This window comes from Acomys russatus, chromosome 5, assembly GCF_903995435.1.
Source record: "Acomys russatus chromosome 5, mAcoRus1.1, whole genome shotgun sequence".
Lineage (NCBI taxonomy): Eukaryota > Metazoa > Chordata > Mammalia > Rodentia > Muridae > Acomys > Acomys russatus.
The window spans coordinates 59572058-59598723 of NC_067141.1; the positions used below are offsets into that span (position 1 = coordinate 59572058).

General features: G+C 44.6%; 1 protein-coding gene across 1 annotated transcript in view; it reads left to right on the top strand.

Moving 5' to 3' along the window:
- Entpd1 (ectonucleoside triphosphate diphosphohydrolase 1) overlaps nt 1-13394 on the top strand; it is a 75767-nt gene extending 62373 nt beyond the window's left edge. The window contains exons 6-10 of the mRNA XM_051146529.1: nt 253-492; nt 1532-1792; nt 6438-6557; nt 11056-11193; nt 13044-13394. Of these exons, the coding sequence (XP_051002486.1) occupies nt 253-492; nt 1532-1792; nt 6438-6557; nt 11056-11193; nt 13044-13250 (966 nt within the window). The 3' untranslated portion in view covers nt 13251-13394. The remainder of the gene's footprint in view (nt 1-252; nt 493-1531; nt 1793-6437; nt 6558-11055; nt 11194-13043) is intronic.
- The last annotated feature ends 13272 nt before the right edge of the window (nt 13395-26666 follow it).

Here is a 26666-nt window from a genome sequence, read left to right on the forward strand (position 1 = left end):
ATGCTTAAATATAGAGTCTTTGTGGCCCAAGTCACTTAGCTGGTGACTGAGTGGGGATTTGTACTTGACTGTGAGTCATAGTCTTCCAGGCCCCACATTGCTCTTCTCTGAGCCAGGTCTTCAAAGCCCCCTTGCTGGCTGTTGGGCTGGTACTCATCTGGGAACCTGCATAGGCTTTGCCCCATTACCTCTCCTCTGGTCCTCTACCTCAGGAGGATGTCCTGAGACTTCCAGCAAAATTCTTTCTTTCAGAAACACACTTGGCTAAACCTCATCTCACCAGATAGCCAGAAACAAGAGACCTTTGGTGCTTTAGATCTTGGCGGAGCCTCTACACAGATCACCTTTGTGCCCCTAAACAGCACCATAGAGGCTCCAGAAAACTCTCTGCAGTTTCGTCTCTATGGTGAGGACTACACTGTGTACACCCACAGCTTCCTGTGCTATGGGAAGGACCAGGCACTCTGGCAGAAACTGGCCAAGGACATTCAGGCAAGTGCGACTCAATTCCGTTCTGCTCTCCCCACATCTGGTCCTCAGCCCCCACATCCTGTTGTTTCCCCTTTGTAATCAGTAACTAGTCTGAAGCTGGTCTCTTCTACATCTGGTGGACCCCTGTGAGCCGTTCCACCCAGCCATCCCCTCCCATGTTTGTTTACTGCACTATCTCCAAGGACACCGCTCAGATCTTTTCTTGGCAATTAATTTCTGGCCCCAGTGGTGATGATATTGCAAGTTGCATGCTAGTTAGAGTATTGTTTTGGGGGAGGAGTGACCATTTTATAAGTTTGTCTACAACATTTTTTAATCAGGGAGGAAAAAAAAAAAACACTGCAGGGAAAATACAGGATCTGTCAATCAATACTTTAAATATTGTCCCCAGATGCTCTCTGGATTTTGAATAAAAGAATAAATACTTGATGTAATGAGATTTCCAGACACACTCTGGCAAATAAACAGGGAGGGAAGTTGTCACACCCAGCTGTCTTGTCTCTAGGAAAGGACAGTCAGTTCTCCACTCTCCTCCGCACTTTCTTGCTTTTGAAACCATCATCATCCAGACTGCCATCTTGAATCAGGTGCAGCTGAGAGATGCCTGGACCCTAAAGTGCACAGGACTCTTATCCACCACAGCCTCTCTTTTTTCCTTGATCCCCCCTCCCCCCATTATTGGAATAAAAGACCTCAGGTGTCTTCCCACTTCAGGAGCTCCCAGTCAGTTTCCAGAGGAGGAGGAGGAGGAGGGACAGCGTGCAGACATAGCTATACACAAGCTGCAGTCTTCTGGAGACTCTTGCTTGTGAACCTACTGTGTGCTCAGCACTGAGAGCCCAGGGACATTCCTAGCTCATGGCATTTTTGGGTTCAGGCGTAAATAGCCCAATACATCATATGCGATGTCATGCCTAAGGTCCTAATCTATAAACCTCCTTTTAAGAACTTATCCTCAAGGGCAATGAAGGCAGGACAAGGGTGTGGCGATCCCATGTTGAGCATGATCAGTTGGCATGCAAGTGCTTCTTCCATTCAGGTTTCAAGTGGTGGGACACTCAGGGACCCATGCTTTTATCCGGGGTACAAGAAGCTCGTGAATGTGAGTGAACTCTTCGGCACCCCATGCACCAAGAGGTTTGAAAAGAAGCTACCGTTTGATCAGTTTCAAATCCAGGGCGCTGGAGACTATGAGCAGTGCCAACAGAGCATCCTCGAGCTCTTCAGCAACAGCTCCTGCCCCTACTCCCAGTGCGCCTTCAATGGTGTCTTCCTGCCTCCTCTCCAAGGGAGTTTTGGGGTAAGTTTGTGAAACGATGAGATGTACTGGCCCCAGTGGTTTAGGTTACAAGTTGTCCAAGTGTGCCTGTAAAGTATTTAAATAATATGAGCTTTTTTTCTTACACAGAAAAATATCTTGATACAATTCAGCTTTTGTTTGGGTTTCTTTTTTTTTTTTTTTTTGGTTTGTTTTTTGTTTTTCGAGACAGGGTTTCTCTGTGTAAGGGTTGACTGCCCTGGACTCACTTTGTAGACCAGGCTGGCCTCGAACTCACAGCAATCCTCCTGCCTCTGCCTCCCGAGTGCTAGGATTAAAGGCGTGTGCCACCGCCACCCAGCTTCAATTCAGTGTTTGTTACTTGGCCTAAGCATGTCGGTATTTAGGATGTCCTTCTCCATTACCTTTTCGACTTTTCTCATGGTGCTAAGAGTGTGGCTACTGCGCCAAGCATTGCATCTGCACCAGCAAAGTCAAGCTAGGAGTGAGAATGATGGCAAGAAGTTTCTCCTCATCTCTCGTGCACCACCATAGCCAACAGATACTCCTTCAGAGTCTGTAGGCCAACCTTGGTGAACTCTGCATCCTGAAGCTGTCGGATAAAGGGAATTAATAGTTCAGGTCAGATAAAGAGAATTAATAGCTCAGGTTAATTATTGTTTGATTCTTCTACCTGGGTAAAATGAGAGTTCCACAGGCGGGGAAGAAGGAGTCAGAGTCAGCTGCAAGCCATGGGCTGACTCCACCAAGGGATTTCTTCTCTAAGAAACATTTAGGAAGCAGAAAATTGGGAACCACAAAGAGGGAATTTAAATAAGCGTCCATTTCATTAAAGTTTGAAAGGGATTATTGGATCCTGACTCCCAATTCCTTCTCTTCCTAATCATTCCAGAATAAGATAAAGTGGTGCTGAAGAGGAAAGATGCCCTTGATCTATTAATTATTCAAACTGCTTGTTTGCTCCCTGAGACCAAGCACTGTTGTAATCACAGTTAAGAAGTACATTGTAGCAGTTGCGTACCATCCACCAAGTGCCAACTGCAAAGCAATGGTTGCAGCTACTTACGGTTGTCCACAGTACTGATCAAAGACTCGTGGTCTTTGTCTGCCTTTCTCCCTCTTGAGAAAACCGAACGGATGAGAGGGGGAGGGTTAGTTCCGACCCTGGACCCTAGGATGAGAGGTGTTTGTTTGTTTGCATAGTCTGCATACCCAATCTAATGTCACTTAGAGAGCTCCAGGGAGAGAGCACAGGGTCTTTTGTCATCAGCCCTGACTGAACTCCTGTGCTTTGAACTGCAGCTGCTCTCAGTTCACTTGGCCTCTGAGGAAACAGTGGGAAGAGCCACAGACCCAGGCATGCTTTGCCGTGAGACCACAGCTTTCTCCTTCCCAGGCTCCTGGGAGGAGTGCAGTGGCACAGCACCAGCGGTAGCTGCAGAATAGCTGGTCAGCTGTTGGCCTCAATCCTGAACCAGAACCTGGCTTCAGTGCCCTGTGGCTGAACTGGCACCGGCTTCCTGCCATGAGGCTTTTTGGGGACCCGGGCCCTTCCCTGACTTGAGTGAAGTGGAAAGAAGCGGGCACAAGAGGGAGGCATATGGCTAAGGTTGCTGGAGGTAGCTGAAGGCGTTTTCATTCTACTTGGAGCTGAGAAGGATAAACCTAAAGACGAATGACCAGGCTCTCTTCTGAAAGAATGCCTTCCTGTCATGTCCAGGGCCAGTCAATCCAGAGGTGTGATGCACAGAGCATCTGTGGAGAGGGAAGCCCCGCCACCATAGCAGTCAGTCCTGATGCTCTCCATGTCACTCTGTAAATGCAGTAGTAAAAGTAGTCTGTGTCCTCCAGTCTGGCCACACTATGGCCTTGGCATCTAGGCTGAGTGTCAAAGCAAATTAGAAACACCAACAGGAAAGAGGGAACATCTGTTGAAAATTATTATGAGGTAATTGAGAATTTGTTTTTTAAGAACACATTGTACAACTTGCATAAACAAGAAAGAGCAGAAATAGAGAAATATAATGAAAGCTCATTTAAAACGCTTTACATCCATGTGTGCCCTTGGTGGCCCGTGGAAAAGACGACTGCAAATCCATGTACAACTATTTAAAAGTTACTTAAGGATTTATTAATAAATGCTTTTTAAATTTTAAATCAGGGATGTTTTAAGTTGTCCGGGCCTTGAACTTGTAGGCCTCCTGCCTCCAACTCCCAAGTAGTTAGCTGGGAGGATAGTGAGGGGCCACCAGCTGTCCCTTTCTTCCTCCTCTTCTTCCTTTCCAATTGGTCCTCCTTTTTCTCCTCTGAAAGAGTCAGGTTTGGCAACATTTGTTACAAATTAAAAATGAAGTCTCAAAGAATCTCAACGTGACCAGACATGAAACAACCTAAAATCTTTAAAGATACAGTGAGAAAATCTAGGCTTACAAAAACACATATATTTTTTTTTTAATTAGCAAACAGAAGCATCCTTAGGAAAAGTGCCCAAAGCCCCAAGCTGCCTAGATAGTGTAAGTCTCGTTATCTGGCCAGGGGGTGAAATCCAACATCTGAGGTCCCAGCTTCAGTCTCCCTTTGCTTTTTACTGCCAAGGCTTCACACTCTGTGCTTGGATTACCAGCCGGTGCAGAAGGCTGGCTGGCAGTTACTCAGCTGTTACCCCTGCCCAGCATGCACGGGTTCTGTTACCCCTGCCCAGCTCGTAGGGTGCATGGGTTCTCAGCTGTTTTTCTCTCTGTTATCTGTGATCTTGAGTTTTCTGGGCACCTGCTGGTAGGTGGAGTAAGCTGATTCTAACCTGGGGACTTGTGGCCTCAGGCTCATCTGGATTTTTCTCCTTTTTATTGCTGCCCCCTCAGTTTGCTTCTGCCAAGGAGGCTCCTGCAGAATAGTGATCCGGAGCCACCGACCCTCATACAGATTCTCTTGCACTGGGCTACTTGGCTGTCCTGCACCAGGCCATCAGCGTGCTCACTTATTCTCACACAGGAGGGTGGGACGCTCCGCGAGAAGTCAAGCGGACACCCGTGTGCTGCAGGGCACACCAGGGCAACTGTGGGGCCTGTCCTCAGGAGTCATCTGATGTCTCCCTTGCTCATTTTCTGGGAACAACGTAGAGGAACAACCTGTTATGTGAAGGCATCTAACTGCTGTATCACTCTGTGCAGCAGAGCCTGTCACAGCTGCTGCCTGTGTGCCCTTTTCTCCTCTAGAAACATAAAGCTCCACAGTCTGTCGTCTGTCTGTCTGTCTGTCTGTCTGTCAGTTGGTCAGTCGGTCTGAACACTGTGACAAGTTGCTTGATGGGGTTTTTATCTTGGTGGCATCTGGTAGACAAGGCCGTTATCATTTGGTGTGACTTCTGCTGATGCAGTCGTATCCATTGCTTACTTGGAACCATTTTACTCTCACCAAGTCTTTCATAATGACCTTCTGGCCACTGCTTGCCACCATCAGATATGAGGTGACCTGGGCCAGAACCTGTATGCTGGTTTGGAGGGCAATGGTGGCTGTTGGCTCTTTGTCTCGTTGCTCACTGTGGCCGTGAAAACATTTAGACAGAAGGCTAGGAAGTCCATTTTCTGCTCTTGCTAATGATGAGACTTTGAGCTCTCTCAAAAAAATTCATGGTGAAAGCCAGGCATGGTGGCGCACGCCTTTAATCACAGCACTCTGGAGGCAGAGGCAGGCGGATCGTTGTGAGTTTGAGGCCAGCCTGGTCCACAAAGTGAGTCCAGGACAGCCAGGGCTGCACAGAGAGACCCTGTCTCAAAAAACAAACAAACAAACAAACAAAAAAACTTCATGGTGGGTCTGAGATCCCCAGTTTATGAACCTTTATCTGCACCAAAAAGTACATGGAAAATAGAGATTAAAGTCCAAACATGCGTCTAACTAAGCAGGCCAATGTGTAGCTGAGTCTACATAAGAGTTTGGAAGGCAGATTAAGACACAAATGCTGGGACAAGTGACCCCAGTCCTGACAATACCCTTTGCCTCCTGCCAGGGCACATGCAAACTAGAACCTAGGCTTTGGTGAGCAGTCAGACAAATTGGAACAAATGAACAAGACAGAATATGGAACGGAGTAGGAACAAGCCAAGCGGCCATTTTGGGGGCGGTTCCTGATCCCAAACGTGGAGCCTGTTTCTGTTCCCACGAGTGTACTTACAACAGCTTCATCTAAAGTCCCCTCAGTCCATTTTGGTCACATGTTTTTATTCGCTTGTGGACAAATTTGGTGTTGAGTTAACTTTCTCCATTTTTTTCTTAGAAAGCTGATAAAAGTAGCATGTCAGCTATATTACCAGACAACTGCTTAGACTGGACGTGCTGGAAACATCAAGGTTAAAAAAAGAAATCTTAATCCACAGAAATGGACTATGAGTCATACTGATGGACTAATGTACACAGTCACTTGTTAAGTTAGTTATGTGATATATTATTTATATATATATATATATATATATATATATATATATATATATATATATATATATGTGTATCTTTAAGGAAACTTCCACTGGGCTTATTTTAGGTGAACTTAATGCAGCATGGAGTTGCCATTGTTAGAGCCAGGACTGAGCTCGGAAGGACAGGAGCCAATGTCCCTCCCCCTGGGTTGGTTGGACGCAGTCTGAAACTCTGTGCTCTGCTCCCACAGGCATTTTCAGCTTTCTACTTTGTGATGGATTTCTTTAAGAAGATGGCAAAAGATGATATCTCCTCTCCAGAAAAGATGACTGAGATAATTAAAAATTTTTGCTCAAAGCCTTGGGAGGAGGTAAGCCCAGAAACCACAACTGTAAAATTGGTCCTGTCTCCTCAGTGCCGTGGAGGATCTACATCTGCACATGACCTCGTGCTGGCTTGGCAGAGATCCAGCAAATGTGTCAGACAAGGCCAGAGAGTGGGCCTAGAAATGCCTTTATCAAATCCTGGAAGGGTTATAACGGCTTAAGCAACATCCCACATTTCTCACTTAGCAGGCAGTTCTGCAACAAGCAAGCAGCTGCTCGCATGCACGAGGCTCCTAGCTTCTCTTTAAGTTGGCAGCCATTGCGTCTTTAGTTCTATTGTCATGGATACAGGGCAACTGCCATGGCCTTTACAGTTAAGGCTGAAAGAAACAAGCAGATATATCTATCCTTTTTGTAGAATAAAAAGGATCATCTCAGAAGTCCTTCCTCAGTCCTCCCTTTATTTTTAAAAGCTGATTTTCCATTGTTTTATTTTTTTGACTGATACATTTTTTATGGTATATAATATTTCAATTTTATATTTGCATCATGCCCATATCCCATAAGAATAATGGTCATAATATCACCTTAATAATGTGTCACTTATTAGTGGTGAGAGCATTCTACAACCTTTCTAGGTTTTTGAGTCCTTATTTTGTTATTACTATAATAAACCTGCCACATAAGGGAAGAGCAGAGCTTATTCCCATGTGGCAACGACCTTTCACCTCCTGACCGACCTCCCACCACTCCTTGCACCGTTGCTTTTCCTGTCCGCTGACGACCACTGCTCCTTGTCTCAACGCTATGGAATCTTTTTGATTTATCTCTTCATCGTGTAACAACGGGTTTCCTTATGAATGGTTAACTTTTAAATGTTCCATATGAGAAAGCTCACTCAGTATTTGTCTTTTTGTGTTTGGTTTATTTGCTGTAACAAAATAATCTTCAGATTCATCTGTATTGTACAAAATGGCAGCTCTCATTGTTTATGTGGTGTGTATGTGTGTGTGTGTGTGTGTGTGTGTGTGTGTGTGTGTGTGTGCGCGCGTGCGCGCGCACGTGCGCACACATATGCCAGGGCCAAGCAGCATTTTATTTTATATATAGACTAATTTTCTTTAGGTATCTACTTCCAGACATAGGTTAATTCTCTAGCTGTACTGTTGTGGATAGTGTAGCAGTAAGTGAGAGCACAGGTGCCTCTCTGGCATTAATTTTAATTCCTTCAAATACTCACACACTAGTGAATTGCTGGGTCATACAGTATCATTTGATATTTTTTGAGGAACCTTTGTACTGTTTTTCATAACAACAGCACTGACTTCTGCTCTGTCCACAGTGTGCCAGGGCTCCTTCGACAATAGTAATTATGCTGATCCATGTGGTAGGAGGGCTTTCTAGCCAGTGTCTTCTTCAGTAGTAGCTAAGGCTGACAGATGTCCTAGCAACTCAAGTGCAGCAACAAATCTCTCTGGCTGCAGTAGACCGGTAGCAACTCATCCAAGTGCATATATATCGGCATCCTCACACCAAGGTTGTTAAAGATCAACAGGTACAAAACATAAGGTGGCTGATGTACAATAAGGACAAAACATTAGGGCTCATGGTGAAATTAATACAATTAGTCAAATAGCATTTTTTTCCCATAGGAAATGTTACATATAGACCCATTTTTAGTAATTTTTTTATATCCCCTGCATTCCCTGGATATATAATAGTGAAGAGTGAAACAGCATAGGATGGAGTGCATAACAGATGGAAGGTGCAGGAGCCACGGTCTCGGTGTCCTCTTTGATGGAGTATCCAACACGGATGGAGAGGCTGGAGATGTTGATGGCTCAGGTGGGTGTGGAGGAAGTGGCAGAGGTGAAAGTCCAGTGGAGGATATCCTGGCATAATCAACTGGTCTGACATCCATAAAGGTGGTCAGCATCCTGTGGAAACGTACAAGCAAAGCTTCTCCTGAGATAAAACATCTGGTCCATTCTATTTGATTAGTAGCTCTTTTTATTTTTTGGAGGTTTAAGAGTAAATTTTATTTTAAAATGTTTTTACGTGTAAGGCAAGATTTAAAGTACGATGAGGAGATGAATATTATAATCTAAATTTTGTAATTTAGATATCTGTGCCCTTAAGGTCTGATGGGCTCATTCTAGAATAGCCCATCCCTGTGGATTACAGGAAACTCTAGTGGAGTAGGGAATATTAAAAATTAAACACCAATTCTTAAAGGCTTTTGCAGTATAAACAGGGCCACTGTCTGTTTTTCAAAGTCCTTATTGTTCCTAAAATTGTAAAGTAGTAAAACAAGCATTACACCACATCCTTGAAAGTCTCTCCAGGTTTAGCAAAGGCATAAACACAATGAGCAGCCACATATCCATGAATAATTTCCTTGGGAAGAGCGTGCATGGGAGCAGGACACTCTGAGCATGACCGCACAAGCAGCTTCTTCGTAGGGAAGGTGGAACTGAAAGCAGAGCATAGGAGCGGTTCAGAGCATGGCTCTGTTGAGTGCCTCCGTAGAGACAGCGACAGTTTCTGTCAAGGAATCAACTTTACCCTTGCCCTTACCTATAAGATCGAGAAGCATGGAATGATCCTGAACATAGCCCACAAAGAAAAGGCAATTGAAAAGATTGAAGTGAGACTTGTAACTCTAAAAGTAGGGCTGGACGTGGAACAGCTAGAAGGCAGTGGGAGTAATTCCAATACCGGGAAACAATGTAACTACAAACTGAGAATCAGTGTTCAAGTATACAAGTCAGTATAGAAAGGCTTGGCCTTAAGTTTCTTAAAGGCAACAAGGACTGTTTTAGCTCCACCCATAGTGTAGCGGTTTCTTGCATTGGGAAAATTCTTTATGACCATCAATAATCAAAGCAGCCTGCCTGAGGCAGACCTATAGATGAACATTAGTGCCACAGGCGCAGGTCAGATCTAGTTCTAAAAGGGTTAATTAAGCTTTAACTTTAGAGGTCAACGTTTTTTTTTTTTTGTTTTGTTTTGTTTTGTTTTTTTTTTTGACTTGGTCAGCACCCAGGCATAGAATGTCAAACAAAGGCTTTAATTCAGCTGTAATTATTTTTAGGAAAGCACACATCCACCTGGTATTTTAAAGAAGTTTTTGAAGATTATTTAGAGGGTTTTTTGTTTTGTTTTGGGGGGGGGGTTGGGTTTTTTTTGTTTTGTTTTGTTTTGCTTTGTTTTTGTTTTTGTTTTTCTGCTTTTTCGAGACAGAGTTTCTCTGTGTAGCGTTTGCTGTCCTGGAATCACTTTGCAGACCAGGCTGGCCTGGTCTATAGTTCAGCCTGGCCTCGAACTCACAGAGATCTACCTGCCTCTGCCTCCCAGGTGCTGGGATTAAAGGCGTGCACCACCACCGCCCAGTTGTGTACAAAATTTATTAAGAGTTTTTATTATGATGAAATATTGGATCTTATAGAATTTTCCCCTGCATTTATTGGATCAGAAAGGGTTTACAGATGGCATGTTTTGTTAGATGGGCAGGATCTTGGAAAGAACGGGACAAGGGAATATTACATACAGGATGTTCTGCACACTTCTGTGTACACGATACATGTTTAGCAGATGGTAGCTGTGTCTTAGCTCGTGGTAGCAGGGAGGAAAGGCCCATTTGAGACAGATTCATGTGCTGAGTGGGTGGTGCCCTGGCTACCTGCCCTTTCAGTAGGAAATGGGCTGAGCAGGCCATGAGCTTTGGGCTATATATTTCCAGTGACCAGAGTGGGTAAGGTTAAAGAGTGGCAGGCAGGCGTCTCTTGCTCTTTTCTCTAGAGCACAGGATAAATGAAAAGACTCAAGACAATTGCTTTATATAACATAGCTGTGAAAAGGAACTGAAGACAAAAGCTGGGGTGTCAGCGCTTTCAGCATTGTTTAGCAAGATGTTTCTGAAGGTGTCTTCCAAGGCTGTTTTTATCAAACATGTATGTGTGTGTGTGTGTGTATGTGTGTGACAGAGAGAGACAGAGACAGAGAGAGAGATGGAGAGACAGAGACACAGACACAGAGAAAATCATCAAGTGAAAATGCAGATTCTGAGTTGGTAGCCCTGGGGTGAAGAGTGCCTCCTTCCTAAGGGATGCTGATGCTGTCTTCCAAGGGCTAAGCTGAGTGATAAGGCTTTGCTGGACAGTATTGAATGGTGCGTAAGAGAGTGCTTAACCAGAGACCAGTGTGCTTCAGGCAGCGCTTCCACGGCTAACAGGGTTGAGGAGTTACTCCACGCGTTAAGAGATGGCATGAGATGCTGAGGCTGTTTCTGAAACTCCTAGGCGGAAGGAGCTACCTTTTCCCTAAAAAGCTGTTCTCACAGAGAGCCCCGAGGAAGAAAAGCTTCCCAGGAAGACGGTCCCTGAAGGGGTGAAGCGCTGTCTCCTAGCCTGTGGTAGAGCCTGGCCCCCAGACTCATGTGAGCTGGGGGCTTCCTTGTCTCTTCACTGGGTCTAGTAGTGAGAAGGAGCAACAGGGCAGGGCCCGATGCTCAGGTTTGCTCTTTCCTTCATTTACTTCTAGGTGAAAACCTCGTATCCCACTGTGAAGGAGAAGTACCTGAGTGAGTACTGCTTCTCAGGCACCTACATTCTCTCCCTCCTCCTGCAAGGCTATCGCTTCACAGGCACTTCCTGGGACCACATCCATTTTATGGGCAAGGTAACTTGGGAATCTTTTGGGGGTGTGGAAGTTGGGTAGAAGTTGGTGACAAAGCAGTTTCAGACTTAGGAAAGGTGGGAGTGCACCTGATTTAAGTTTTGACTTGATGCGTGTTCTACCATCCCACTAGCCGGCAAGCCCTTCTGGGAACAGCCAGCAGCTATATAGGTTGTCTCTAATGTGGCATCTTTCTGCGAAAAGGCAGTTTATTCATTTAATTGTATTTCATTAGCCATTATCCTGACTTCAGAATCCTCCCCCCCCCCCCCCAAAGGCCACCTTTTGTGATTCAGGAAATGGTGATCTTGGGCTCTTAGCAAGCTTTGTTGACGGGGCTGTTGCTTGGCAGCCTGGCGTAGTTTGAGACCTAGGAAATAACCGCCCTGCTGTGCTTTGCCACAGCGCCCCCTGCAGGCATCCAGGACTAAAGAAGCAAGCAACTATTATAACGCCTGCTTGCCTGCTAATGCCTAAAATACCTTACCATCTTTTAAAAATACAGTGACCTCAGACAAACCAAAGCATAGAATCAGGATGTAGCAGCTTCGTGGGCAATCACATGTAATACTGTCTTTCTTGCAGCTCTTTCTCATTCAAATACAACTTTTCCTCATTTTAACATCCCAGACTTCCTTTCATTCTGTCTATTTCTTTTGTTAGAAGGATCTGTCTTAAGTTTGGCCGATATGCAGGGCAGTCTTTATTTATATTCTTGGAATGCTACTGCATGATCTGATGACTCTAAGTCTGGGTGATGGCTCCCCTAAATCTGGAGACTTCAAGGTTTCCATCCCACATTGAGAGTAAAAATAGTATTTTTACATATTATTGTCAGTATGGGTCAGAGTTTGGAAGAAAGGGGTATTGTAAGCCAGCACACCTTTTAGGAGCTTTTTGCTTATTTTGTTTTTTTTTTTTTAACAATATGTGCTGAAAGCCTTAAAAATTTACACATCATTTTGTCCTATTGTTCCGTTCCTTAGATACTAAGCCATTGGTTAGAATAGGTAAAAAGCAGTCTACCCTGCAATGACTATCCAGAAATACATAATGGGGTAATGTTGACAAAGTATTCTAGGTGAACCATCCCAGATACAACTTAATATTCACTTCTTTTGTTAAAAACAACAGCAACACGTTCACAGGGCACTGGGAGGAAATGACACGAAGAACGGACATGAGCAAGTCCCAGGTGGTGCCATGTGCGAGGTTTGGGTTTGTCTGTGCCTGCTGCTTCTCTGTGCCATTACAAACAGCTCTTGTAATAAAACCGCTCCAAAGTTGTTTTTCAAGCACCACCTATGTTCCCATAAGTTCTTAGTGACCGTACGCTGTTCTTCCAGCGGTGAGAGGGTCAGAGGATGGTTTAATAATTGAATAAGGATAGTTTCTCAGGCAAGTACACAACCTTCAGCTTCATACAGTTGCTTCGCTGGGATCATGTCCTCATGTTTTCCCTCAGAAGCCCTGGTTCTGTGTGGCTTCTCTGCCTGGGAAAGATGTGAAAGGCTAGGGCCAGTCTTCTGCCGGTCATCTTTTTACCCGCTTCCTGTCACCTCTCACGTAGCTCATGGAACAGAAAGAATGCTGACTCCTTGTGCTCTGTTTGAATTGAGTGCTCCCAGGCAGGTGGACTGGACAGCCAATAATCAAACTTTCCTCAAACTCTATTTTAGTCATTTGGTTTGACCACCCCCACCCCCCATCATTCCCAGTGTAGCATATAAAGTTAATCTATTGTGGGAGCTATACAAGGTGGGGTGTAGTTCCTGCTGGTCGCGCAGTGTTATGCATGGACACGACAGATTCTTTTTGGACCGCAAACAACAAGCTTTCTCTGTTGCTTACAGATTGAAGACAGCAACGCAGGGTGGACTTTGGGGTACATGCTGAACTTGACCAACATGATCCCAGCTGAAGAGCCGCAAACCCCACCCCTCCCTCACTCTACCTACATCGGCCTGATGGTTGTCTTCTCCCTGATCCTGGTCGCTGTGGCAATCACAGGCCTGTTCATCTATAGCAAGCCCTCATATTTCTGGAAAGAGGCGGTATAGCAGGCGCAGCTGAAGTTTGCTGCCTGGAGTGAGAAAACAACTTGCCCAGGGAGTGTGTTCCTCCCTGCGGGGAGCCCAGAGTCACCCTTCCCTGCCTTCCAGGGACAGTCTAGACCAGCATGAAGCTTCTGAGGCTTCTCTTGTCTTTTCCAGCGACCCTCTTTCTCCTTTGTGCTCTGTGCTTGGGATCATACCTCTCATGAGCTGTGCTTCATAAAAGAACAATACCACCTTTGTCTCAAAGAACTAAGAGTCCCGAATGCCACACTGCCCAAGTTGAGCTGGCAGAAAGACGAAACTCAGAAACCATCTCAGTCATAGCTTTGGGATACCCCCAACCCCCCATCTCCTTAGAAAGCCATGCAGTGCCTTTGGAGAGAGGAGACACAAACCCATTCCAAGCCTTCCCTTTGGATAGGAGAATTTCCTAAAGTAGATACATACATGCTAAAGCCAAAGAGTTTTTGCCAAGGAGCCTATGTGCTCACCCAGCTAATGTGAGTCATCATCTATTGAAAACAAGAATGGAAAGGCACTGCACGTTCCTGCGCGATGCCAAAATGCGACCAAGTAGAGCACAAAAGCCAGAGAGTTTTGAAAAGCAAATGTGCACGTAGGCATTTAGGTGGAATACCCTGTGATGGTAGTGTACGTGCTAGGAAGAAAACTACAGCTATCACCCAGGACTGGGAAAAATATACCCTCTAATGAATCTTCTTGGGTTTTGTGGGGTTTCTTTATGTTAAAATACACACAGCATAAAATTTGCCACATTTACATTCAGCTCAGTACAACCGAATGGAATTCAGTACATTTAAAATGTTATACAATAATCACTATTTTGAAGATTTTAATTGTGTGTGTATGTGTGGGTCTGTGCACATAAGTACAATGCATATGTCGGCCAGAAGAGGGTGTCAATCCTTGGAGCTGGGACTATAAGCTACCAGTTGTGAGCTGTCCAGTCTAGGTACAGGAAATCAAACTGAGGATCTCTAAAGAGCTGTATATGCTCTTAACCCCCGAGCACCTTTCTAGGCTCTACACCACTATTTTATAACTTTCTATGACCAAGAAATTGGTGGGGGACAAGACTATACACTGGCTTTCTCAAACCAAAAACCTCTCCACTGGTGGTCAAGTAGAGTCTGCAGCACAGAGGTGGCTCATTGGGTTTGGGAGCCATACCACAACTTATTGCCCCAAGATTCAGTTTAGTGAGAGGCAGCAGGATTTAGCCCTGTCTTGGTAGTTACACATCAAGTGTTGCTGCTCCTCTAGTATGCAAACACATGCCTTCTCTCTTTCATGGGGTATTTTGTGGGTGATGACTAAACGGTTATGGGCTTTTCTTATAGACATGCAGAGTGATCTTGTACCTTTCCTGCTGCAAGAATTGATTGTTGAGCAGAACTGAGCCATGGTGTATTCCTGCCCTGTCCCAAGCTGTCTGTCCATCTCTGCTCTGGGGACTGACTGCTCAGAGAGGAAAGTCTCCTGCAAACTAGAAACCAGTGCCCTGTATAAGTCTCGTCTGCTATGCACAATGGAATGTGCTGGCTAAATTGTTGTAGCTGCCATTGACTGAGCATCTTGTGCTGAGGTGCATTATGTTCATCTTCTTCATCTATTCTCACCACAGTCTGAAGAAGGCCCTCACCACTCCCAATGCCCGAAGAAGGCCCTCACCACTCCCAATGCCCGAGGAGGAGCTGTGCTTAAACTCACATCTGCCTTGAGTCTGGCATTTTCTTTTCTTTTGTTTTTGATGTTATTGTTTTCGAGACAGGGTTTTACCTATGTAGCTCTTGCTGTCCTGTAACTCACTATGTAGACCAGGCTGGCCTCAAGCTTACAGAGATCCACCTGCCTCTGCCTCTGCCTCCCATGTTCTAGGCATGTGTCACTACTCCTGGCCACTTTTTCCCCTTCTAAATATACCACCACCACTGCCACCTCCAATATTTTGGAATTCAAAATTACAAGTTTGCTTTTGAGAACAAATTTTTTTTTTGTTTAACCACATTTTTTGTCTTGTTGCCTGGGTTAAAAGAAATACCGAATGGGGCCTGGAGAGATGGCTCAGTGGTTAAGAGCACTGACTGCTCTTCCAAAGGACCCGAGTTGAGTTCCCAGCACCCACATGGCAGCTCACAACTGTCTGTAACTCCAAGTTCTGACACCCTCACACAGACATACGTGAAGGCAAAACACCAATGAACATAAAATAAAAATAAATAAACTATTTAAAAAAAAAAAAGAAAAGAAAAGAAATATCGAATGAAGACAATTAGGTACCACCTAATCTCAATTCATTGAGACAGAAGGTTAATCCAGGGATGTTCTTTGGCCTCTCTGGGTGGAGCAGGTCAAATAGATTGAGTCACTATCAATATCTTGATATTAGATTGCCCATTGGTTCTAGTTAATTATTATTCCTCTCTAGACTTTCACTCAGAACTCAGAATTTGGTTCCTTCACAAGTTCTGTTAACCCTGTTCCTTTGCATGTTGCTGATTTTTTATTTTATTTTTTACAAATCCACAAGGGCCATCCATCAGCAGAAATGGTTTCATCTGCACATTAAAAAAAGCAAAACTATAGAAGTAGGCTGTGTGTGTGTGTGTGTGTGTGTGTGTGTGTGTGTGTGTGTGTGTATGAGAGAGAAAAGTTTCAATTCAACCAAATAAATGAATAAAAAAATATAATGTGAGATAAACAAAAGTTTCAAACGTATGTTCATTTTAGTGTTTTGTTAGCCAAGATGCCTATAGGAAACAGGTGGTATACTCCAAAGTGGAGAACAAGCCGAGTTTAAGGAAGAGACTAAATTCAAAATATCCTCGTTAAAAAAAAACAATCAATGTAAAAATTACTCCTACATGTTTTCAAAATCCGGAACTCCCAGAATCTGTTGTGTGTGTTACATTCCCACTGTAATGAAGATGAGGCACATTTTAAGCATCCAACGTGAGCTACACGTTGTCATATGGCACACTTGGAAAATTCTTCCAAAGTTTACAAGCTCTCATTGTCTTTTCCTTGGGGAGCGTTACACAAGTCGGGTAGATAGATGGCAACATCCCTGCTGATCTCTCACCACACGTAGAGAGAATATTATTCCTAAGCAAGCTGTTAGATCCCAGCCGAGCATTTTACTGTGGTCCTATGGCTTTGCTGCCTTTGTGTGACAACTGGGCCAAAACATGTGATGAGCTTGATAAAAATCCCACCTGGACTCAAAGATAATTCTTCATGTTTGCATTTCTCAAAATGTAAATTTGAATGTCAAAATAAAAATCAAAGATTGTCTTTAAAACTTTAAAAATTTTTTTATGTGTTGGGTAATTTGTCTGCATATTTTATCTGTGCACCACACACATCGATGCCCAAGGAAGCCAGAAAAGGCCATCAGATCCCCTGAAACTGGTGTGGCAGGTATTTTTGAGCCACCATGTTGGTGCTATGAAACTAACATGGGTCCTCTAGAACAGTAGCCAGAGCTGGTAACCATTGAGCCACCTATCTAGACTCAAACTTTTTTTTTTTTTTTTTTTTTTTTTTAGGTAGAAATGGCTGGGCCTGGTGGAGCATGCCTTTAATCCTAGCACTGAGGGAGCAGAGCCAGGTGGGTTTCTGTGAGTTTGAGGCTAGCCTGGTCTACCTAGTAAATTCCAGAACATCCAGAGCTATGTAGAGAGAGCCTGTCTCAAAACAAAACAAAAACAAAGTAGAAATTATGTAAATACAATACTCATGTATGACATTTTCAAAAAAAATTTAAAAGTTTAAATTTAAAAATAAAAAGTGCAAGCTTAATCACATTAGCTCTGGCTGACATCATAGGTGGCTTCCTGGTGCCTACAAGTAAGGTCCGGGATGTGCAGCAACATCCAAGTCTCCAATAGTCCCTGGCTCTTAGCTCTCTCCAGGCTCACATCCCAGGTCACCCTCCAGTGTTCCTAGTGTCCTGACCAGGGAGGCTGATTCTGATTCATCTGCCTTTGACCCTCTCTACCTTCAACACTCAGCCCAGATGTCCTTCCTGTTGCAAAACTGTCTCTGAGTGTCCAAGCCAGACCACTCCCTGTGCTACCACAGCTCTGGAGTTTCAGTAGGAAACTCAAACTGGTCTGTCCAGATCAAACTCCTTGGGATGAAGTATGCAACTTATTTCTTTCTGAAAAGCTGGGATCAGAGATATTTTAGTGGAGCCTAAGGAAACAGCTCTAGCCACTCTCCCTGTCACTGCCAGGCCAGCGGCAACCCTCTGCTCCTAGCGTTTTCTTTTAATATGATTACATTTCTTTACTGCTCAGCTGACTGGGCAATGGAACCTTCTTTGATTATTCTAGACACATGGAAAATCTCCTGCTTGGAATATGCATTTAGTTTCTGCGTAGTTCACCATGCAGCCCTTGACTGTAGAAATTAAAGACTCTGAGTGAACCGTAAAAGGCCATGCTTATCGGCATTTAATGCCTATGCAAATCACCCGGGATCACATTGAAAGAAACATCCTTTAATTTTTAAGGCTGAACAGGGGGGATGCATGCCTTTAGCCTCAGCAGTCACCAGGCAGAGGCAAATCATTCTCTGTGACTTTGAGGACAGCCTAGTCTACATAGTGAACCTCAGGGCAAACAGGGCAAACAGACCCTGACTCAAAATAAAAAATGAAAATTCAGTAAATCCAGGGTGAGACCCAAGTTTCTACATTTCAAGAGATGTCAGAACTGTTGTCCAGAGAGACCACACTGCATGTTTCAGAGATACTGACTGCTTTATCATCCCATGAAGGTGCTCTTCCTGGCTCTTGACAAGCACCATCTGCCAACTGACAGCTTTCCCAAAGTGGGATAGCTCACTGCCACCGCAAAAGCTTATTCCTCTTTCATAACAATCCAAATGTCTACTGGCTTTCTACAGGGGGTTCAGAGAGGCCTTGCCTCAAAGGAATAAGACAGAGCAAAAGAGGACACCCAATGTGATAGGCAAGTAAACCTCACCCAAATACTCCACATACACACCACATACACAAGCAAACACGCACACACACACAACCACATAGTCACACACATACACACACAACCACACACACACAACTACACAGTTACACACATACATACACACAACCACACAGTCACACACACACAAAAAGCGAGTGAACATTGGGGATAATGACTGCTATAGGAGAAAAAGGATGTGGGTTTTTAAAGATGAACCTGAATAGGTTTATATATGAAAGAAAAGAACCAATTTAAAAAAAAAAAAACAGAAAAGGAGGGTTGATGAGTTGGCTCAGCAGGTAAAAGTGCTTGCCTTGAAGCCACACACACACACACACACACACACACAAACACACACACACACACAATCAAAATGAAATTGTAATACTGGGGAGGGTTGAAATTGATACTCAGTTGTAGGCTTTTTTTTTTAACCTACTTTATATATATTTGGGGTTCTTTAATGCCTCTACCTCCCTTGCAACCCATCAACCATAGGAAGAAGAGAAAAAAGGTTAGCAAGGACACAGGATATAGACCTTTTTAGACTCAGTTCCTTGGGGGCAATTCCATTCTTCATCATCAGGATTCCAGCAGTCCAGCTAAACAGCAAACAGCAGCAGCCTCCTCAAAACATTCTCCAGAGTGTTTCTCTCTAGGAGCATCTCAAAGCAACCCTCCTGCCTCTCCTTTCTGGGCTCCTATTTATATCCTCTCAGAGTCCGCACAAGTATGCTTTCCGGCTGGCAAAGACCACACCCCTGGCACGAGGCACTTTCCAGAGGACAAAGATCACAAACCCTCTCACACGGCTGTTATCAGCTATGGATAAACTAAAGGCAGTTTCACATCCCACACTTGGGATCAAAGCAAAAAACATGTTTATATAACATAACCAAAACTTTCACTACACTCAGTGGTTAAGAACAGAGATGTCCCCTGAAAGTCTTCACTTAGCCAGAGATTGCGATAGATACTGGGACTTCCTATTGGGACTCCAAGTGAGAGAGGTAAGGGAGAAGGGAGAAATAGAAGGATCCAGAGAGTCCTAGAAACCGACAAGAAGATCATTAAGGCTGGCGGATCTGGACCCAGGGGGGTCTGCTCAAACTACTGTACCAACCAACAACAGTGCATGTAATAAACCTAGAACCCCTTTCCAGGTCTAGCCAATGGACAGCACATTCTCCACAGTTGTGTGGAGAGCAGGGACTTTCTCTGACATGAACTCTGGTGGCCCCTATTTGACCACTTCCCCTTGCTGGGAGACCTGGTAGCACTCAGAGTAAGAGTAGGCAGGCTACCAGGATGAGATCTGATAGGCTGTGATCATATGGTGGGGGAGAAGGTCCCCTTCTGTCACAGACCTAGGGAAGGGGAATAGGATGAAAGAGGGAGGGAGGGGAACAGGAAGATACGAGTGAGGAGATAACAATTGAGATGTAATCTGAATAAATTACTTTAAAAAAAAAAAAAAAGAACACTGTCTGTTCTTCCAGAGGACCTGGTTCAATTCTCAGCAACCACATGGAAGCTCACAACTCTCTGAATTTCAGTTCCAGAGAATCCAGTGCCCTCTTCTGGCCTGTGCAAGCACCAGGTACATATATAATAAACATAAATATGTACAGGCAAAACACTATAAGCATAAAATTTTTGTTTTTAATAATAGTAACAACAACGATGATGATGATGATGACGATGATGATGATAACAACAAGTACTGGAGAAAGAGCCCACAGTAACTAACACTGGTAGGAGAAGGAAAATAGAAATTTATTAGAGAAAACACAGAAGCAAACAGAGAAGGTAGAACAAGACTAAGGAGCAGTTTACAGAGCAAAGAACAAACAAGAAACAATGGCACTGACCATGAGAAAGCCCTTGGTGGTCGAGCTGACGAGATGGCTCAGCAGCTACGGGTGCTTGCTACTTAAGCTTTATGACCTGAGTTCAGTGCCTGGGACCTGCATATGGAAAGAGAGAACCAATTTCGATAAGTTGTCCTCTGACTTCCTCATGGCATGTGTGAAGCTATACAATAAATAAACACATAACAAGAAAGCCCTTGGTGGCATGATGGGTGATAGAGGCCAGACTCTGTGGGTGGGACAGTAACAGGTAAGGAAAAGAAATGGATTACTTTTGCTACAAGTTTGGATATAAAAGAGAAGAAAGAAATCTGAGAGTTATTTCCCTTTTGTTGGGAAGATGGAGACTGAACTGGTGCAGTGAGATGGGGAAGGTGTGAAGCGGTGATTAAGACTTCAGTGATGACACAAGGCCCCAGAAGGGACAGGATGGATGGGACCCAGGACAGCAGCTGTAGACAAGGCCAAAATACCCATTCTCTTTAGCAGAAGAGAGAGAGCTGTCTGTCCTGGAGAGCTGGCTTGGTGGTCAGCATCCATGCCTTAATTTCTATTGCTTCTGACAAGCAAAGGCAGCTGCTGAAAGTTTGAGGCTTATGTGATTGGGCTTTGGAAGGGATAGGTATGAAAGCACCAGTGGTGTTGGAGGTTAATCTGATGTATTTTGATGCTAATTAATAAAAGGCCTTTACATCTGGCCAGGGCAAATGGGATAGGTATGGCTAAGGTTCTCGGGCTTGGGAAGACAGACAGAATCTTGGGAAGAAGAGAGACTGGAGGAGAAGAGAGGAGAGGAAGGCTGCCATGGGTTAGATGGAAAAGAAGCACATGGCCGGCGTGGATGGAGATTTGGCCCAGGAAGAACATTAGCAAGTATTTGGGATTATGGATGGGAGGTAGCTTGATAGAAATTACTAGAAGCAGATGGCATGGGATTGGGGCAGGTATGGAATATCTGCCCTGCCCCAGGTTAACTAAGGCTATTTTAAAATAGAATAGGTGTCTGTGTCTTGACTAATTGCTAGTGGGTCAGAAAATACTGCTGTAATAATAAGTATAGGCCTGATAATAAACATTATTAGGCTATACTGGTAAATTAACAACAACAAAATGGTGGCAGGCTGCACCATGGACCATACCACGTACTCTCCACCTAACAGTCTGTGTGATTATTATTATTTTAAAAGATTTATTTATTATATATTACATATACAGTGTTCTGCCTGCATGTATGCCTGCACACCAGAAGAGGGAACCAGATCTCATTATAGATGGTTATGAGCCACTATGTGGTTGCTGGGAATTGAACTCAGGACCTCTAGAAGAGCAGCCAGTACTCTTAACCTCTGAGCCATCTCTCCAGCCCTATTATTATTTTTTTAACTTAGACAATCTTGTGACTTTTTCACGGACCTGGAGAGATGGCCCAGCAGTTACAGGCATCTGCTGCTCTGAAAGAAGGTGGGCTGTGGGTCCCAGTACCCACATCAGGTAGTTCACAATTGCCTCTAATACCAGCTCCAGGACAGCTGACACGTGCACATACATGCACATAAAAAAATATTTTGAACTAAGTTGCCTTTTCGGTGAGATGAAAAAGGAGTCAGCTGGGCTGAAGCCAAGTAAAGAGCACGCTGGACAAAAGTGGGAGGAGCAAAAGGCGAGGAGAGTTAGGATGGGCAAAGAGCCTCACTCTGGTTAAACAGGACCAAGTACTTTGGGAGATGGGAATGCAACTCAATCCAATGGATGCTGCTGGTGATAGTGGTCAGGGGCACCATGTGATGAAGTGAGAGATTAAAATAAAAACAAGGGAAAGAGGGGAAAGCAGTTAAGAGTGCTGCTGCTCTTGTGAGAGGTCCCAGGTTCGGTCTCCAGCACCCATAGGGCGCCTCACAACATCATGAATTTCTAGAATCCAACACCCTCTTCTGACCTCTGTGGGCACTGTGCGTACGTGATACACATATATTCACACAGACAGACACTCATACACATTTTAAAAGAGGACTTTTTGCAGAGGAGGTGAGGCCATGTGAAGGAGTGGCCTCTGGGTGGGTCCATAAAATTAAAGAAGTTTTTAAAAGGTAAAGAACAAAGGTGAGACTATCAGAGTTCTAATCACAGCAGTTAGGGAACTCAGGTTTCTAGACCGGTGCACACAATGACTAATATTTTAATCCTCCCCAACCCCAGAATCCTGCAGTTAAAAAAAAAAAAAAAAAAAAAAAAAAAAAAAAAAAAAAAAAAGACAGTTTGGTGCTAAAATCCTTAATGAATAGAGAGTGACCAGGTAGCTAGTAAATGACAGTTTGAGCAGAGGAGAGGCAAAAAGTATAAGAAACTTGGCATGGTGGTGTATACCTGTGAAACCTGTGTTCAGGAAGCTGAGGCAGGAGAGTCAAAATCTGAAAGCCAATCCAGGGCACACAGTGGCACATGTTTGAAAACAAAACAAAACAAACAAACAAAAAAGACACAGAGAAAGAGGTCTGTGTTTTAGAAGGTAAGATGTTAAAGGCCTTGGAATAGTTATGAGGAGACAGAGAATACAGATGCTACTTCCGGGTACAGCAGAGTATGGGGCATAGCTCTCCAGTGGGGGGTGGCTGGGAAAGGTGTCCTTAAGCAAAAGCTAGGCTCCAAAATCTGCAGAGTGTCCTGTGAGAGAAAGGTATAGAGGAGGTTTTGGTTGTTGTCGTCATCGTCATTGTCATCATCGTCGTCATCATCATCATCTTTGGTCCAGAGGAAGAGCAGCAAGTGAGATGATTAGTAGGTGGCAGAAGTGTGGAGATGAGGCCACATGAAGGAGTAAGTCATCTGAGTGGGCACAGAAGCTAGAGCCCAGATGGGATTCCACAGAGCTCCAGCAAAACAAGAGACCTCGAGACTTTATTGCTGGTAAGGTCTAACACCAGGAGTATGTCTGTCGCTGTACTGTTTAAAAAGGAAAACAATCATAAGAAACTCAGGTGTGACTCTCAGAATGAAAAAAATTAAGGATATTTTAATTCTTTTGACATAATGCGTATATTCAGACAATAAAATCAAAGCTGAAAAATTCAATAGGCTCATACAAGATGATGGAAAAGATGAAGGGCACTATAAGTTCTGAATATTCATATTTGAAAAAGAGCTCAGCTTTAATTCGCTCACACCTGCTATGGACCCATGCTAGCACTCAGCTTTGTTTCAGGAAGTGGGATCTTTGCTGTGCCACCACCTGGCAACCCTGCAATCGCCCTTGTTATTGCAAAACTCTGGCTTTGTAGCAGAGAAGCTTGAAGAAGTGGACAAATGGACAGGGGTGGGGCAGGGTGGGGTAGGGTGGGGCCAGGGCAGGCCTGCCTGGTCTTGAAGATTCTGGCTGTTCTGGACATGGACATAATGTAAAGGGGGAAATAAATCTTCCATGTGGTGATATTGTACCTGTTATGTGGTGTCAATACCAACTGCCAAGCTGACAGCATCTAGAATCCCCTAGGAGACAAGCTTGTTAGGAACCGTCTACACAAGGCTAACTTCTGGGGACAGTTTCCAAGTTTTCTCCATTGGGTTAACTGAAGTGTAGGAGGCCTGCCATCCCATGGCCCACTGTACTGGGCTAAACAAAAAGGAAAAAATAAGTGAACAGCGACGGCACTCATCTCTCTCTCTCTCTCTCTCTCTCTCTCTCTCTCTCTCTCTCTCCTCTCTCTCTCTCTCTCTCTCTCTCTCTCTCCTTCCTGACTGTGGTTGCAATGTAACTATTGCTCAAGCTCCTACTGCCATGACTTCCTGCCAAGGTGGACCGACTGCACCTTGAACTGTGAGCCAAAGTAAAGCCTTCCTCCCTTAAGTTGCTTTTGTCAGGGCATTTTACCACAGCAACAAGATAGGTAACAGATGCACACAGATACCCACGTGGAACAACTGGCACCTTCACCTGGACTGCCAGGAATCGCTCTATGACGGAAAGAATTAATTCAGCAGCAAGCCTAGAAGACTCTTCTGAGCTCATCAAACACCTGAGAGTGTGTTACAGTACATTGTATCGGTTCAGCCTAAGATGACTAATAACTGACACAGAGTCTGAAATGTACTTTAAAGCTGTTAGCACTATGTGCCAGGCAGATTCTAAACTGATATAAATCTACTGGTAAACTAAACAAACTACTGTAAACCTCATAACATACATATATTCCAAGCACTTGCCACTATGATCCTTGGGTCGTTTCTCTTCCTAGTCCACTGTCAACCATCTTTCCCTTGGTTCCGCCCCGTCTCCAGGAAGTCCCGCCTTCCACTTCCTGTCCTCCCTCGCTGATTGGCTAAACAGCGCTTTATTGACAGTTGTTACATCCACTCAAGACATTCCTCCACAAGAGCATCTCTGAGGATTATTCTACAGACTTTAGAAAGTCGTGGAAAATTGATTTCTATTTTTATAAAGTGAAGGGAGACCACTGCTCAACCCTCAGATGATTATGATAATTCATATCTGATAACTTCAACTTAAGCTCTTAAGCACAGGATTTAGGGAAGGTCCTTTCTCATGCTCCTTACGTCTGTATCTTCTTTTACACCAGCGTTTTCCAGATTCCCTAGCACAAGTTGGAATGCTCTGTAATCTAAAGGGACATTCATTCCTCACTTCCCCCTCTTGAGGTATCTCTGATTTGTGATGGTGTGGTTTTTTTCTTCTTCTTCTTCTTCCTCTTCTTCTCCTCCTCCTCCTCTTCTTCCTCCTCCTCCTCCTCTTTGGAGAAAAGTCCTTTGGAGGAAAAAAACCAAACCTTTATTCTGGGTGAGAAACTGTTGTCATAGGCCGAGTACCCATCTCTGGCTACAGCTTACAATGCTCTTCACATGCATGCCACTGGATGATAATCTTAGAAGTTAAAGTCCGTCATATTCTGTAATACTTGCACCATGCAGACATTTCCCATCTAGTCCATGACATCAGTATTCAAGGAAAGCATTTTTGATTTTGTGTTAAGACTTGGCTTTGTTGGACTGTAGAGACGGCTAGGCCCTTAAAGGCCGGGCTCACAACCAAAAGGACAAGAATCTACCGTCATTGCTCCTAAATTGTTATACCAGATGAGCACAAGACAGCAGAGATGGGAGGACCACCGACCTTCATTTGATGAGAGTTTGGGGTCTAGACACACTTAACAGTGAGTAGTTTGTTTGTTTTGTCTTTTCCAGATAATGAAGCAAGTGGACCTTCTGTGTTCCTTTCCTTGTGTCCCAGGGTCCCTCCTAATCTGGACCGCACCTTCTCTCTCAAGTGTGAGGCTGACTAAGTTTTAAAGACCTCCTAAGTGTCTTCAGAATCACAGGCCAAGCATTCAATGGGGTGGACGCAGAAAGCAGTTCATAAAAATGTCATGTTGGGATGAAAGGACACACACCACTTGTGCTGAGGCCCCACTAGCAAGCTCTCAACTTTATAAGGTTTATATAGGTCATTAATAACAAGGAGCAAAGAGGTACAGCGTGGGGGAGCATACTTCTATTTTATTTGTTTATTCATTTAATGCCTCTGAGTGATGCCCTCCTGTGTAAGTGCACTCTCAAATGCCACGGTTTGACTTTGGCTGTCTTCCTCCACCACAGTCCACTTTATTTGCTGAGATATCGTTCTCTTCTGGGGCCCAGAGCTTGCCCCGGGGATCCCTGCCTCTGCCTCCACAGTTGCCTGGCCTACCATGGGTTCTGGAAATCCAAACATCATCGATCTCACATTGTTTTATGTAGTGACCTACCTCCCCAATCCAAGACTTCTTAAAACTTTTTTCTTAGACTTATTTTATTTTTACTTATGTGTGTATGGGGGTGGGGAGCATGTGTATTTGTGGATTTAGGTGCTACTGAGGCCAGGAGAGGGCATCAAACACCCTGGAGCAAGAGTTGCAGGCAGTTGCGGGCCTCCCAACTGGGTGGGAACTCTGGGCCTTCGGAAGAGCAGTTAAATAAATGTTCTTAACCACTAATCTATCTCTCCGGCACCCAGCCTAAGACGTAAAAGTAAGTTTGTGATATGAATTGTACATTCTGAAAAATAAAACTCAATCACTCGCTTTGAGAGCTGCGGCATGGGGCCACATTCCGGTCACCTAATATGAAAGCATCCATACCAGAGCCAGCTCTCCGGTATCCAAGTGCAGCAATCAAGCCCGACCGCTACTGGGGCGGAGCACAAGAAGCTGAGGACCCTAGGGTGGGGAGGGCTGCCCAGATGCACGGGGAGACCTCGTGCAGAGAGGCGGGTCAAAACCCTGTGGCTGGAGAGCAGAAGGGCAAAAGCGCAGAACATTCCCTAAGACGGGGATCCACATTGCGCATGCTCCTGAGCCGCAGGCGTTGGAAGCTTCCTGCGGATCTGCCTTCCGGTCCCAAGCCTTCTGAAAGAGCAGTGTTCATCAGGTGAATGTCCTGCCACCCTTACGGTCCCCACCGCGGTCCCTTGAGCACACTGGGGGTGGAGCCTTGCTCGGTACGGAGCCCTGGGGCCGAGATAACAGGGCAACCGAGTGAAGCGCCTGAAG